General features: G+C 39.9%; 1 protein-coding gene across 1 annotated transcript in view; it reads right to left on the bottom strand.

Moving 5' to 3' along the window:
• Positions 1–14,611, bottom strand: part of LOC144687485 (centrosomal protein of 83 kDa-like) — a 101,076-nt gene that overhangs the window by 53,244 nt on the left and 33,221 nt on the right. The window contains exons 7-14 of the mRNA XM_078553690.1: positions 11,363–11,494; positions 10,419–10,533; positions 9,255–9,399; positions 8,280–8,429; positions 6,305–6,380; positions 5,622–5,779; positions 2,469–2,598; positions 2,273–2,373 (exon numbers count right to left, since the gene is read on the bottom strand). Coding sequence (XP_078409816.1) covers positions 2,273–2,373; positions 2,469–2,598; positions 5,622–5,779; positions 6,305–6,380; positions 8,280–8,429; positions 9,255–9,399; positions 10,419–10,533; positions 11,363–11,494 — 1,007 coding nt within the window. The remainder of the gene's footprint in view (positions 1–2,272; positions 2,374–2,468; positions 2,599–5,621; positions 5,780–6,304; positions 6,381–8,279; positions 8,430–9,254; positions 9,400–10,418; positions 10,534–11,362; positions 11,495–14,611) is intronic.

Below are 14,611 nucleotides of genomic sequence, written 5' to 3' on the forward strand. Positions count from 1 at the left end.
TTACTTAAATCTGTCTCTTCTCATTCTCGATCCTTTCACGAGTGGGAACAGTTTCTCCCTATCAACTCTGTCCAGTTCCCTCATAATTTTGAATACATCTATCAAATCTCCTCTCAGCCTTCTTTTCTCTAAGGGAAACCGTCCTAATTTCTCCAATCTATCATCATAACTAAAGTTCCTCATCCCCGGAATCATTCTCATGAATCTTTTCTGCGCCCTTTCCTACGCCTTCACATCCTTTCTAAAGTGCGGTGCCCAGAACTGGATGCAATACTCAGTAATGCTGAGGCCGAACTAGTAACTTATATAAGTTAAACATAACCTCCTCGCTTTTATACTCTATGCCTGTATTAATAAAGCCCGAGATACTGTATGCTTTATCAACGGCCCCCTCAACGTGTCCTGCCACCCTCAAATGATTTATGTACATATACACCCAGGTCCCTCTCCTTTCTCCTACCCATCAACCTCCAACCTAACTGCATCCCAAAGCTTAGTCTTTCACCCCTCCCCATCCAGCAAGTTAACTAATTTCTGCCACAAATTCCATCACATTTCCCCACTCACGCACAACCCTCCACCCCCCTCAAGACCCCTTTCAATGCAGGTCCTAATTACTCATTACTTATATCTCCCTTTCATTCTTACCGATACTGCCAAAGTCTCCATGACATTTCAACCCATACAAAACTAACTTCGATCCGTCGGAAAATGTTCACCCTTGAACCTCGCCAATGATATTTGTAATTTGTGCTTTTATTCCCGAAACATCATTGAATGTATCATTGTCATCCAACTACATTCTTCTCTCTCTATCAGTCACCATTTTAATCCCTCCAGAACCAGATTCTGATCAGCTTGTTCAGATTGGTCAAAGTCACTAAAGACATCTTGCATCATCGTTACTGTAACTTGCTGCCTGTCGCCTCCTCTCTGGTGCTTTTGCTACTGTTGACCACTTGACTCTCCACCATGATCTACCTCAGTGGTGCTGTCACCCAGTTGCACTCCTACCTGTCCTAGGTAAGTAGTGCATCTCCTTGGTATTTCTTCCCTACATTATAACAGTGACTACATTTCCAAAATGTTTCATTGGCTGCAGTATTTTGGGCACCCTGAGGTTGTGAATGGCATTCTACTGTAAATGAAAATCCTTTCATTCTCTCCCTATCATATCCACAACAGCACCTCCTCTGTGCCCCAAAACTCTATCCTTTGTGCTGGCTTATCCATTATGTAGATGCTACTCCAGTTGATCATCCACAAGCATGAGTTTAGTTTCAACATGTATAATGACACCAACAAACTCTACTCTTTCTTTAACCACCATTAACTCCAGGGTTACTGTTCTACTACCCGACTTACTGTTCAGCATTATAGAACAAATCTAACCTTCTCACACCACAAGATTGTCAAAACTGACTCTAGCCTCTCAGGCTGACTGCTCAGGCTGAAGCCAGCAGTGCAGATCTCCAGCAATGTTTGACAATGAGCTGAGTTTTCAACACCACCTTTCCCCACTTCTCACCCCACAATCCAGTTACACCTCTAGCTCACTCCCTCTACAGCTGAAACACTCATCAGTTGCACCCTTCGTATAACTACAGCCCAGTTTCTGCCTCTTCCTCTTTTTAAAATGATCCAAGATTCTTTTGACTTTGAGCAGCAAGCTATGGTCACTGGGTGACAGAAACTGAGCTGGAAGCAGAAGCATGGGGAGGAACTGAGAACCAGAAACCTTACTGAGAATCTCATTTCTGGTGATGTGGGTTGTGTAGCCAAACTATTAAATCTATATGAGCTACAAAAAGTATCAAATATGTAGAGCAGAATGGGTACCAGAGCTTCATAATATAGAAGTTTGAGGGGTGATCTAATCAAGGTACTTACAATGTTGAAAGGATTTTACAAGGTAAACACACTTTCTTGGGTGAACCAAGAACAAACGAACATAATCTTACAATTAGAGCTAGGCCACTCTGGAGTCAAATCGCAAGCACTTTTTCACACAAAGGGTAGTGGAAATCTCGAACGCTATTCCTAAAAGGCTGTGATTGCTTGGGCTTTCAAGACTTGGATAGATTTTTGTTAAGGAAGTGTATTAAGGAATATGGATCTAAGGCAGGTAAGTAGATTGAGTTGCAGACCAGCTATGATCTGACTGAATGATGAAGCAGGTTCAAGATTATGAATTGCCTCTCCCTGTTCCTATGTCTCAGCAGAATAGCTTTGTTGAACTCATATGGAAAGTAACACTGAAAAACTAATTTACTTGTATGTGTGTTTCTCAATTTCTAGTTCTTCTTTCTTTGCCTCCAGCAGTTGTACTTTTTCCTGCAATCTTTTCTGTTTACTTTCATTTAGTGTTTTCCTCTGTAAAAACAGAAGCAAGAAAATATAGAATTTCTGTGGCAAGGTTGGACTTCACACAAATTACATTTTTGATAGGTTAAAGAAATAGGCCAGACCTTCTTCTGAGCTAAAGCAGCACGCTGCAGACGGTCTTTGGCCTGGCAGTACTTTTCCTCCAGTTCTCCATTATGATTATGCAACTTATGTTTCTCTTCTGCCCACTCAATGCGTCTGTCTTCCATCAGCCTGTGCAAAATATAACATAGAAGAACTGTCTTGGAGGGTTACTATACAAAGTAAATGTTTACAAGTAAAGCTTTAAAGAATACCAGCTGGACTAAGAAACTGCTTTGTTTTTGCTTTATCAGTAAACAAAATGCATTTATTTGGCACCATTCACAATCACAGGACATTCCAAAGCACTTTACAGCCAATGAAGAAAGAATTTTTGAAGTGTAGTCACTATTGCATTATGGGAAATGCAGCAGCCAATTTACATACAGCAAGCTCCTACAATCAGTAATGTGACAATGACTAGATTTGGCAGTTTTTGTGTTGATTGTGGCCTGAACGCTGGGAATAAACGCTGGTCCTGCTCTTCTTCAAAATAGTGCTATGAGTCTTTTACACCCATGTAAACTGGCAGATAGGGCCTGGGTTAACGTTTCACCCAGAAGAAAAACACTTTAATTAGACAAGATATTTTAAATGGTTTATAGTCATTGCACTTTAAGTTACTGCAGACCATTATAAATGTTTTCCTTTGATGCATAATGCCAAAATAACATTTATGGTTAACAGCATATTCTTAACTAATAAAAAAGTAATGAGAATGAATAAAGACTAAAATTATCAGCAGAGTTTACTGCAAAGGTGAAGAAAATAGAACATTACTGCCAGTGAGTAAATTTCAGGTTTTCCTTCTGGTTAACTGTCCTTTGAAACCACAGTTTGCGGTTTCACTGATTTAGGTCATTCTGTTAGGTTCACACACCCTTTTTAACACAATTGTTGCACATGAAGATATGCAAGGAACTCCAAAATATGCAATTCTGACACTTGTGCACCACTAAATGGATTTTGCAGCTGAATGGAGGCGCAGTCACAGAAAAGCAGAAGTGAAACATGAGAGCCAATGGTGTTTGTGAACCTTTAAAAAAACTGCTGGCAACTCTACAAGGTGGAGGGAAATAGCCCAGCGAACCCTGACTTCTTAATCTGCTCTCCTACACTACACTTAAGGTTGACCTTCTCGCTGCCTTAATTTGTTGTCAATGAGCATTTCCATCAGCTGTCCATAACATTACAACAATGACTACACTTCTAAAAATACTTAATTGGCTGTAAACTTTGAGACATCCTGAGATCGTGAAAAGTGCTATATAAACAGAAACCTTTCTTTCTACATAAAATACTAACCAAGTCTGTGCAGGTAATGGATTCTAAAATTTACAAAATGCTATTTCCAATCCCACAGATGTCATCACAATCTAAAAGCGAAATACTGCAGATGCTGGAAATCTGAAATAAAAACAGAAAATGCTGGAGAAGTTCCATAGGTCCGGCAGCATCTGTGGAGAGAGAAACAAAGTTAACATTTCAAGTCAGTATGACTTTTTTTCATGTGGACTCAAAACGTTAACTCAGTTTCTCTCTCCGCAGATGCTGCCAGACCTGCTGAGTTTTTGCAGCACTTTCTGTTTTTATGTCCTCATAATCTACATGCTCAGCTTTAATTTCAGGAGAATCTACCATCAACAAACTGAAAGATATCCTTAAACTGCGCATCCCAAAGCAAAGCAACACACCTTCCTATATAACTAAAACTCACTACATCATGTTAAATCAGACTCTTGCAGCTAGGTTCACTCCAGTGCATAAATTCTATATTGGTCACAGTGCAGCTCATTTTTGATTCAGGAACTGAGTACTTTGGAGATGTTCTTGCAGAACATTCATATTTTCAGCTATTTTAGCACATTAGAGGAATTTTAACCACAGTTACAGAGTAATTCAAACTGCCAGAGAGACAGAGGAGGCTTCATTATTTGTGATGTGATATTTTTTCAGTGTCTTCAAAGTCAGTGATATTTGTTAAATTTGCACACTGCTAAATTAAGTTACTCAACATTTGGCATCTCGAGTCTTTTTTGTTCTTTTATCCACTGAGATAAAGTTATTCTCTCCTGAGACCTCCTTTATTTTAAAAATAGTCAAACATAAGTTCTAATCTTGTGGGACAGAGATCTAAATTCATTATAATTTTTCTCTCCTGAGAAATAAATGTGTGAATACATGTGCGTTTTTATCACCTACATGGTCACTGAACACTGTCTGGCTTTATCAAGGTTTTGGGCTACTGGGGTAGGGGGAGAGGAGGCAAAGGGCTTCAGTAATAGTGGGTAAAAATATTAGGAGAAAATACTAAAACTAGATGCAAGGGAGCTCTGCATTCTGATTGACTCTCCCCACCTTATTAGCTCAGTGACTAACACGTGTGTACACAATGCATTGGCAAAATTAAATCTGTACTAAAAAAGAGACCAAGATCTTTAAATGGAATCATATGTGAATCTTAAAGAATATGAAGGATCACATTGTTTGTTCCCCTTCAAATCCCAAGGTACCAAACAAGCTGCAGTTGCTATACACTTTCCCAGAAGTATTCTTTCTTAAAGCTCTTAATGGTTTAGAAATATTGCTTCGAAGATTTTAAAACAAGATGAGCTTTGGGAAAAGATGATAACATGGTCAGGAAACGGCATATCGCTCTCCTTGAGCAGCGTCTTTCATACTGCAACTATATTCCAGATAATTAAAAAATATGCAGTAATTAAATTGCATCCAGTATCCTAATCCAATTTATTGTAGTCAGTGCCTAAGCCAATCATGTAATCTAGTTGCAGCGAGCACTATAATGATCGTCTTGAGGTGTCAGCTGTGGCTCAGTTCATAGCACCCTCGCCTTTGAATCAGAGGGTTGTGGGTTCATGTCCCACTCCCGGAAACCAAGAACTGTGATTGTACTCGAAAGAGCTGCAATCTGTGACTGTTGATAACTCGAAAGAATAATGATCGTCTTCATGCAGTCCAGAGAACGCCACCACATTTACTCACTGCTACACAGTGCTTCAGCTATGAACTTGAAAAGACTTTACTTATAGAAGTCTTCAGTTCCACACACTACACAAAATAGGGAAAAATATCAAATGTGGAACAGTTAAAATGCTGCTAATAAAGTAATTCTGTCACAAGAAATAGCTGCTTACTTTTCAGCTTCCTGCTGTGCCTGCTCTGCTTGGCTTCTTGCATTCCGAATTTCCTCTTTTAAACGCTCCAGCATTTCTTGCAGTTTCTTATTGGTCTCCAGTAAATCACTCTCCGACTGTGATATAGAGTTAAGCTGCATTTGTAGTTCACCAATTTGCTTTAGGGGGAAAAAAAAAATCAAATAATTTAGTTCCAGCTAAAATGAAATTTAATTTTAAATTCAACCTACTCCCTTCTGAAATAATATTTATGGTTCAATTCTTCTTTGAGCTATATGGGATTGCTCTATATTCAAGGTTCTTTTCAACAGAAAATGCAACATGTTAGAAATAATTTTTCTAGAGAAGTCTCAAAAAATTGCATACAAAGTTCAGAAAGTGGTTTAAATGCAGTAAGAAGTATGCATTACTATAAGTGAAAAGTAGCTGATTGTTCAAAAATGTGTACTTGCATAAGTCATTTCTCAAGCCTTTAGCAGCCGTAGGAAAGAATGAGCAAAGATTCTAAAATCAGATTCTACAAAATGTTGTTATAAACCGGTTCTGTAGCAGACAGCAGAATGGGATGGAAAAAATATGGTACAATGGCAGAATACTTCCCATTCCATAACTTTCCCATTTTGGCAATTCTCTTCAGCAATGTAACCAAACCAAGGGGATTTTAGAGTGATTTAGTAAGGTACCTGTCTTAATTCAGCACTGCCATTCTTCTCTTTTTCAAGTTCTTCTGTTTGAAGCAATTGCTGTTGAAGTTTTGACCTACAATACAAAGCGGCAAATTCAGCACCAAAATTTACAACGCACTAGAGAAGCTCTTTCTATGCAAGCCCTTCCATCAAAAGCACAATAGACTACTTTATTTATTGAGAAGGGGAAGGGGAAGGGGTAATGAAGCTGGGGAATATATCTTTGTATTCCAGGTAGTGGCGAATGGGCCCCGATAGTGCTTTGAAATACAGCCAGATGCCAAACCGGCTGTCCACCATAAAAGCTCAAGGCTTCATCCTGATGTGTGCTCCTACTCTTTCAGCATGTTTTCCTCCTTTAAGCATCTCATCTTGTTCCACCCCTCTTGCCTGTCCTTTACAATCCTTGTTATCTTCCAACCACCCAAGTGCAATGTCAAGTTTTCACCTAGATATCGTTACTGCTTTCTTCCTGCAGCCTCTGCACCCGAGCACTTCTGATCCTCAAAGATTCCAACCTCCACCTCATTGTGCCATCTCTCGAGTTCACTGCCCTCCTATCTTCCCTTCATGTCTCCTTCTATCTTAATACCTCTACCCCTCGACTTTGTCATCTCACATGGCCCCTCTAATCCTATTGTGTCAATCACTGATGAGGTCAATTTTGGTCCGCTTCCATGTTTCCCTCTCCACCTACATTGACTTTCCTCTCTCAAGCAACTTCTCTATGTCCACCCCCCAGAAAAAACTCTCACCCAAATCACTTACGAATGAACTTTTAAATTCCCAACTGTCCAGCCTTTGGTCCTCCTTTCACCACAACATCTCTGCAGCTACCAATCTGCTCAATCACTTTCAGCTTTGCCTTTGTTTCCTAGTTGCCAATGAAACCCTCACTCTCTCTCAACCTGGAATGGCCCTCAGCTCTACTCCCTGCAGTTGAAGGAATGCAGCTTTGAGCTTTTATGATGGATAACTGGAGTAGCACTTAACTGTACCAAATAAAGCATCATCAGGGCCTGTTCTCCACTACCTGAAATACAAAGATATTCCGTAGTTTCTCTTCGAGAAAGATAAATTTATTGGAATTAGCTAAAATATATCTCTGATATTCACAGTGTTATGAATCTTTGGGATTCACTGCCTCAGGACTGTGGATGCTCAGTCGACAAACATATTCAAGACTGAAATTGAAAGACTTTTGAGCACTAAGGGAATCAAGTGATATGGGGATAAGGTGGAAAAGTGAAGTTGACAACTGCTCAGCCATGATCTTACTGAATGGCAGTGCAGGTTTGAGGGGCTGCCTGGCCTACTCCTATTACTTAGGTTCTCATATTATAATGCATTCAGAGTAGGTTATTTGTGATTCCTTACAAAACTCAAACTAAATGACGAATGGTTAAAAACTACTGGTTCTTCTGATACAAGTTCCAAAAGGAAAACATTATCACGCTGTCCTTTTATCCACTGACCCAGGGTTCAAATCGAGAGCTGACTATTAGGGTGGAAGTTTCTCTCTGTTGGCTGAAAGGCATTTGAGCAGTTGGATGGGCGCATCACACTGCACCAAAGCTACAAGGCAACATAAATAGATGATTTCTCTTGAGTCTCAAACTCAAGGCCAGCTGATTTGGGAAATATAGAAACCTTCAAAGATGCACAAGGGGATGCCTTTCCAGGGTTAATTACTTTGCTGCGATAGAACAATGGGAGTATTTGATGCTGGGTGATTAAAGTGGGAAAGGTCAACCTTACTCAGCCCTGACATCGCCCCAAAAAACACAACAAAAAATCTTGCCATTTCCATCTCGAGTAGCAGCAAGAATTTTATAAAAATATTTGTATAAAAAAAGGACAAGATACCTTCACACGAATTTAAGATACAGAAGTATTCCATAGTCAAGCTCTGTGAAAAATATAATTTCAAATATATACCAGTGCCACATAGTTTTACTGCTTCTGTTCTAACCTGAGGTTCTGGATCTCCCGCTTGGATGCCTCCTCTGCTAACTGTACGGCTTTCAGCTTCTCTTCCATATGCTCTTGTTCAGCATGAAATGTTATGTCCTGCTCAGCCTTCAGTCTTTCCAGGTCGGCAACTTTATTCTCCAGCTCTAACCTTTGAATAAGCAAATAATTTAATTACCTTTTTAACATGGGGAATACCGAGCATGTCATCAGTGTTTATATAAAGTCATCGGAGATCTCAACGTACAGGAGAGGGAACACAAAACAAGTGGCACTGTATTGATCGACCTGTACCCGATATTCAGTCCCATTGACTTAATGGAATTGATTAAAAGGCGTGTCCCCAACCATGTCCAAGTTCACTATCCTTTTCCACAGCGGCCCCTCCTCCCACCCCACCACCACCCCCAAACCCCTTTAGAAAAATTATATCATAACCGTTATTTAGCAGGTTGGGTAAAAATCTGAAGAAGATTTTTTTTGTACAAAACAATGCTTTCCTCCCACCCCATACACTTAATGTGACCACCACTGACTGTCTCCTGGGCCCTCACCAAACATGCAGGAGATGTGCAAGTACAATCCGAGGCACCTGTTCCTCCTGGTTCATGTGGAAGTGTAGCTGCCACTTGATCTTGACTACTGCAGTAAAGTTGTGATTAGGAATTCAGCATGTACACAATCATAGCACAACCTGACCATCTGTGGTTCAGCACACTGGATTCAGATATACTTCCATCTCCCATTGTGCCATCTCCAATTGAGGCGTTAAAGTTCTTGAAAAAGATGCACTAGGAATTAGGCACAAACTTACATCTCTATTTTCAACTGATTGCTAGTTTTTTCATAAGAGGGTAGACTGTAAGAAAACTAAAAAGCCAGGTTTACCTTAGGCTGAAACAATAGTAAATATAAAACAGGGACAAGCCAACAGTACAATAGCATTGAGCAGTAAAGTTTCCAGAACATTACTCACTTTTCATCTTGGAGTGCTATAAGTTTCTGGAAATCTTCCTCTTTAACTGCCTGAACTTTCCGAATTAGCTCTCTCTCCTTTTCTGTCAAGAGCTCTTTGTGTCTTTCAATATTGGCCTTGAGAATCTCAATATCTGATTGCAACCCTGCAGAAAGAATAAATAAATTCCAAAACTGCTATTTTTCAAAGGTTCATCAGCCACCCAACTGGGCAGTTTACAAGGAGACAACGTCCCACCCTCCCTGATAGAAGGTAGTAATTCCAATTTGTATGAATTGGTTGAACATCAGGTTAAAATCTTGGTCATTTCAATTTAGCTCCTTTGCATTTTTAGGCCACGTAAGTCCTCCAAAATACCAATGGCAATTCTAGAGGGACCATGCTTGTATGGCTCCAGTCCTACCTACCTGAACATAACCAGTGCATCGCTGGTAATGGACTCCCTTACTTGCAACATCATCTCCAAAGTTTTCTCAGGGTCTATCCTTGGTCTTCTCAGTCACCTCATTAATACACAATGGATTAGCTTTAATATGTATAATGATGACATCCAGCTCTACATCTCCACCACCTCATTAGCCATAGCCTCGTCGACACCAAACTTGCATGAGTATAACTTGCTCCAGCTCAACATTAGAAAGGACTTAAAACTCATCCGCAAATTTTTGCCACTAAATCTTCTTCTCCTTGATCACTGCCTCAGACGGAATGTGGCCATTTGTAACATTGTCAAACATTTGAACACTGAGCTGAGTTTCAGGCCTAGATGCTTTCCATCCTTAAGGCTGCTTACTTCTATCTTCACAATAATGCCCATCTTAGCTCCAATGCGTGGATATCTCCAGGTCCCATCCATCAGTCTTGCCCTCAATGACCCATATCGGCTCTCTGCTCTCCTACACATTAAATTAAGCTTCCTTCTCCTCTCCTTTAAATTTCCCCATTTCCTCACCCTATAAATCAAGGGAGATGTATATTGAGCAGCTAATCCAACATCAGGCGCTTTACACTATTGCCCAAAGTCATAATTACCCCGAAGTTTCTTTTGTATTTTTAAAATAGCCGAGTGATGCATGCTAGTGAGCAAAATAGTTATAATATTACCATCAGAAAATCTATGATGAAAAAACGGTTTATGAAGCAAACAGAAATTTGTAAATATACCATTTATTTGGCTTTGCATGTTATCTCTCTCTCTCTCAACTTCCCCTTTGGTTCTCGCTGCTTCTAGTTTGATGTTTGTAACTTCCAGTTTATAAGAATGTTTGCATTCTTCAAGCTGCAATGATTAAAAAAAGTAATTTAGGGTCCTTCATCTCTTTATAAGCTGAAATTACTGCTAAACAGGGAGTGCAACAAAGGTTCACCAGACTTGTCCCAGGGTTGGTGGGACTGTCCTATGAAGAGAGATTGGGGAAACTGGGCCTCTATTCTCTAGAGTTTCGAAGAATAAGAAGTGATCTCATTGAAACCCAGGAAATACTTAAAAGGAATGGACAGGGTAGATGCAGGCAAGATGTTTCCCCTGGCTGGGGAGTCTATAACCAGGGCCACAATTTCAAAATAAGAGGAACGTCACTTAGGACCAAGATGAGGAGAAATTTCTTTACTCAAGAGGGACATGTAGCACACACGGAATCACATTCCAACATGAGTTGGTGATCTCCAGAGTGGAGAGAAGAGAAATGGAAGATGGGAGTGGGTGGGGAGAATGCAATTCTTCCTAACTTGAATTGGCATATCTTTAGTTACAGACTGCACCAAATATACCAAAGGAAATTAAACCCTCCCTTTCAAAGTTATATTTTATGAAATGCAGTATAATCAGACTTTCATGCAGTTTTTTTTAAATCCAGGGTAGAACTTAAAATGGAATATAAATTGACATAATGCTATTTCTGCAAATTGGCTTTGTGATAGTAGTAACATTTTTTGAAGGTTAATGACTAGCTGCTACATGCAGTAATGTTGTACAATAAACAGTATGAGAAAAATAAAGCTGATACAAGTGTAAGATGAAATTTCCAATGGTCTAACACAATTATTTAAAAAGCTCCAATAAATCCAATGCAAGCAAGCATCCTTTTGTTGACAAGTCAATAACTCACTTTGCTGGACAAAACATTAACCTCTCGTTCTGCCTTGTACAACTTGCTGGTCAGTTGAGTATTCTGTTCAAGAACTAGCTGCAGTTCCTTCTCCAAACGTTCCTGCTGTAGTTTAATCGACTGCTTCTCTGCCTGGGATCAAAAAGAAAAATAAATGGTAATAAAATACACCAATCTGAGCAAATTAGTAAAATCTCAACTAACAGCTCCAAAACAAGCCAAGGTATAGGCCTGTGGTAAGGCCTACAGTAACAGAATAAGTTGCACTCTATTCTATTACACAAGAGTTCCAGCACCATTTCTAGATTACATTTCACAATTTGGACCCTTTACCTGTGAGAGGTGAAACCTTTTATTTTGACATGAAATCAATAGGAAAGGCTGAGTTTTGGTGGGACAACAGCTGGCTGCAACTTAAGCTCAGCATACCCATTACACCCAACACCTGTATTGTAGAGAAAAGCTGAAAAATCCACTTTACACAGTGGTGGATCCAGCGATCTATGAAAGGAACGCAAGGCTCAAGATTCATTTCCAAGGGTTCTGGGGCACTGTGTTTCCACCCACCCGAAATGAGGTTTTACTTTCCACTATTTCAGACTGCGCATTCTGTCCTTGAAGCTATTGTTTTGAACCACAGTCATGGTTCTTTGGAGGCACATTTATAATTCCAGATGAGCAGCTCCAAACTACAAGAGGTCAGAAACAAAAAGGAAGGCGTAGGCTGAAGGGGAGTTTTGCATGAATGCCTTTGGAAGCAAACATGACCAAGGGAAGTAATTTAATATTCTTCCACATTCATTCAATATCCAGGCAACAACCAAAACCTAACAATGGAATTATGAGAACCTACATAATCAGGCAAGTTGAATCATATAATGTCCTAAGTTATTAAGTCAAGACAGCGCAACCTTGTGAAAACAAGGCCAAGTGTTCCAGCTATCTATCTGATAGATGCCCTGAAGAGAGAGACGGTCAAGTAGTTATCATTGCACATGCAGAGTGAGTTTTCACAATTGCTGGCAATCCATGTCCTGCTATTCACTAGTACATATAGATATAGAAACAACAGCCTTGTGTTGGTGTCAAAAATGTTCCCGATTCAACATGAATTATAGGTGCTTCGACAGTCCCTCTTGCAAACCAAACAACCAGTCACCTGGGTATGCGTAGATGCCCTACAACCTCAAAGGCTTCCACCAGGGGCAGAAATTCAGCAAATTAATTGGAAGTATATTGATTTAGTAATTAATCCTCCCCCAGTGCTGAATCTCAAAAAACCTATTAGCTTCTCTGATCATCATATGGGATCAGGCATCCTTTAAATCACATACTAATGACCAAACTTCGATGTTTCTATGAACTGCAGAAGGGTAACTCCATATGTAAACAAAGGAGTTCAGGACCTTCTAAGTTACAACGGTCTCATAAGAGTTGTAAACGGCACAATAAATATGCCTGCTGTCATCAGCTTCATGACTGGTATATAATGGGGAGCCTGAATCCTAATCTGTATTTGGATTTCGAAAGCATACTTCACAATCTCAGGGCATCACAATGTGCTTTACAGCCAGGAAAGTACTTTTTAAGTGTGGTCACTTTGTAATTCACGAATGAGACTGCTAAGATGTGTACAGCAAGATCCCACAAACAGCAAAATGATGACCAGATCATCTGTTTTCATGATGTTGGTTGAGGATAAATATTGGCCATCACATCAGGGAGAACTCCTCTGCTCTTTTCAAAATGGTGTCTTGGAATCTTTTCCATCCACCTGAGAGTGCAGAGGGGGGCCTCGGTTTGACATCTCATCTGAAAGACAGCACCTCCAATAGTGCAGCAATCCCTTAGCACGGCACCCAAGTGTCAGCCTTGATTATGTGCTCAGTCTCTGGAGTAAAACAAACCCACCATCTTCTGATTCTAGGCAAGAGTGCTACCCACTGAACCACAGTTGACACCTTTGGCCTTGGCGGACAGAGTGGCACCTTAGCTTCATGATCCTGCTGTATCAAGTGTGGATGCACAGCAAATCCTGCACCAGTCTCCAGCCAAGATTTTTGATTACGTTGGTAGCAGACTTGGAAATAAACATCATGGATAGCAAACGTAACCTCACTGTTTAGGAAATGAGGGAGAGAAAACACGGGGAACTATAGTCCAGTTAGCCTCACAGTTGTATATTAAATGCTACAATCTATTAAGGCTGTGGTAACAGGACACTTGGAAAATCACAATGTGAATAGGCAAACTCAATGTAGATTTTGAAGAAAGGAAATAGTGTTGGACAAATATATTAGAAGTTTTATGAAGGGAAATAGTTTTTGACAAATATATTAGAGCTTTTTAGAGGATGTAACTAACAAGGGGAATCCAGTGGATGGAATATATGTGGGATTTCAAAAGACATTCATAGAGGTCTTACGCAAGTGGTTATTACATAAATTAAGGCTCATGGGATTGGGAGTAATACATTAGCATGGGTTGAGCATTAGTTAATGGACAGTGAACAGGCAGTAAGAATAAACGGGTCATTTTTAGGATGGCAGGACATAAACTAGTGGAGTACTGCAAAGATCAGTGCTTGGGTGTCAGCCATTTATAATTTACATTTATGATTTAGATGGGGGACTAAGTGTAATATATCCAAGTTTGCTAATGATATAAAACCAAGTGGGAAAGTAAACTGTCAGAAGGGCGCAAAAAAGAGTCTGCAAAGGGACATACACAAATAGATTATATGACTGGATGTCAGATGGAGCATAATGTGGGGAAGAGTGCAATTATCTATTTTGGTAGGAAGAATGGAAATCTTTTAAAAAGGTTAGAGGGATGTAGGGGTCCTTGTACAGGAATCACAGGAAGTTAACATGCACATACAGCAAACACTTAGAAAGGCAAATGATACATTAGCCTTTGCTGCCAGGGTTTAGACTATAAGAGTAAGCAAGTTTTGCTTCAGTTATAAAGGGTTTTGGTGAGACCACACCTGGAGTACTGTGGACAGTTTTGGTCTCCTTACCGAAGGAAGGACATACTTGCTTTAAAGGGGATGCAACAAAGGTTCACTAGATTGATTCTTAGGATGAAAGGGCTAACCTATGAGGAAAAATTGAACAGAACGGGCCTGTGCTCTCTGGAGTTTAATGATACTATTGAAACGTGTAACATTCTTAAAAGACTTGACAGTGTAGATGCAGAGAAACTGTTTCCTACTGGCTGGAACTAAGGATCACAGTCTCAGGATAA

The sequence above is a fragment of the Cetorhinus maximus genome, chromosome 12 (assembly GCF_964194155.1).
Source record: "Cetorhinus maximus chromosome 12, sCetMax3.hap1.1, whole genome shotgun sequence".
In the NCBI taxonomy this organism is placed as follows: domain Eukaryota; kingdom Metazoa; phylum Chordata; class Chondrichthyes; order Lamniformes; family Cetorhinidae; genus Cetorhinus; species Cetorhinus maximus.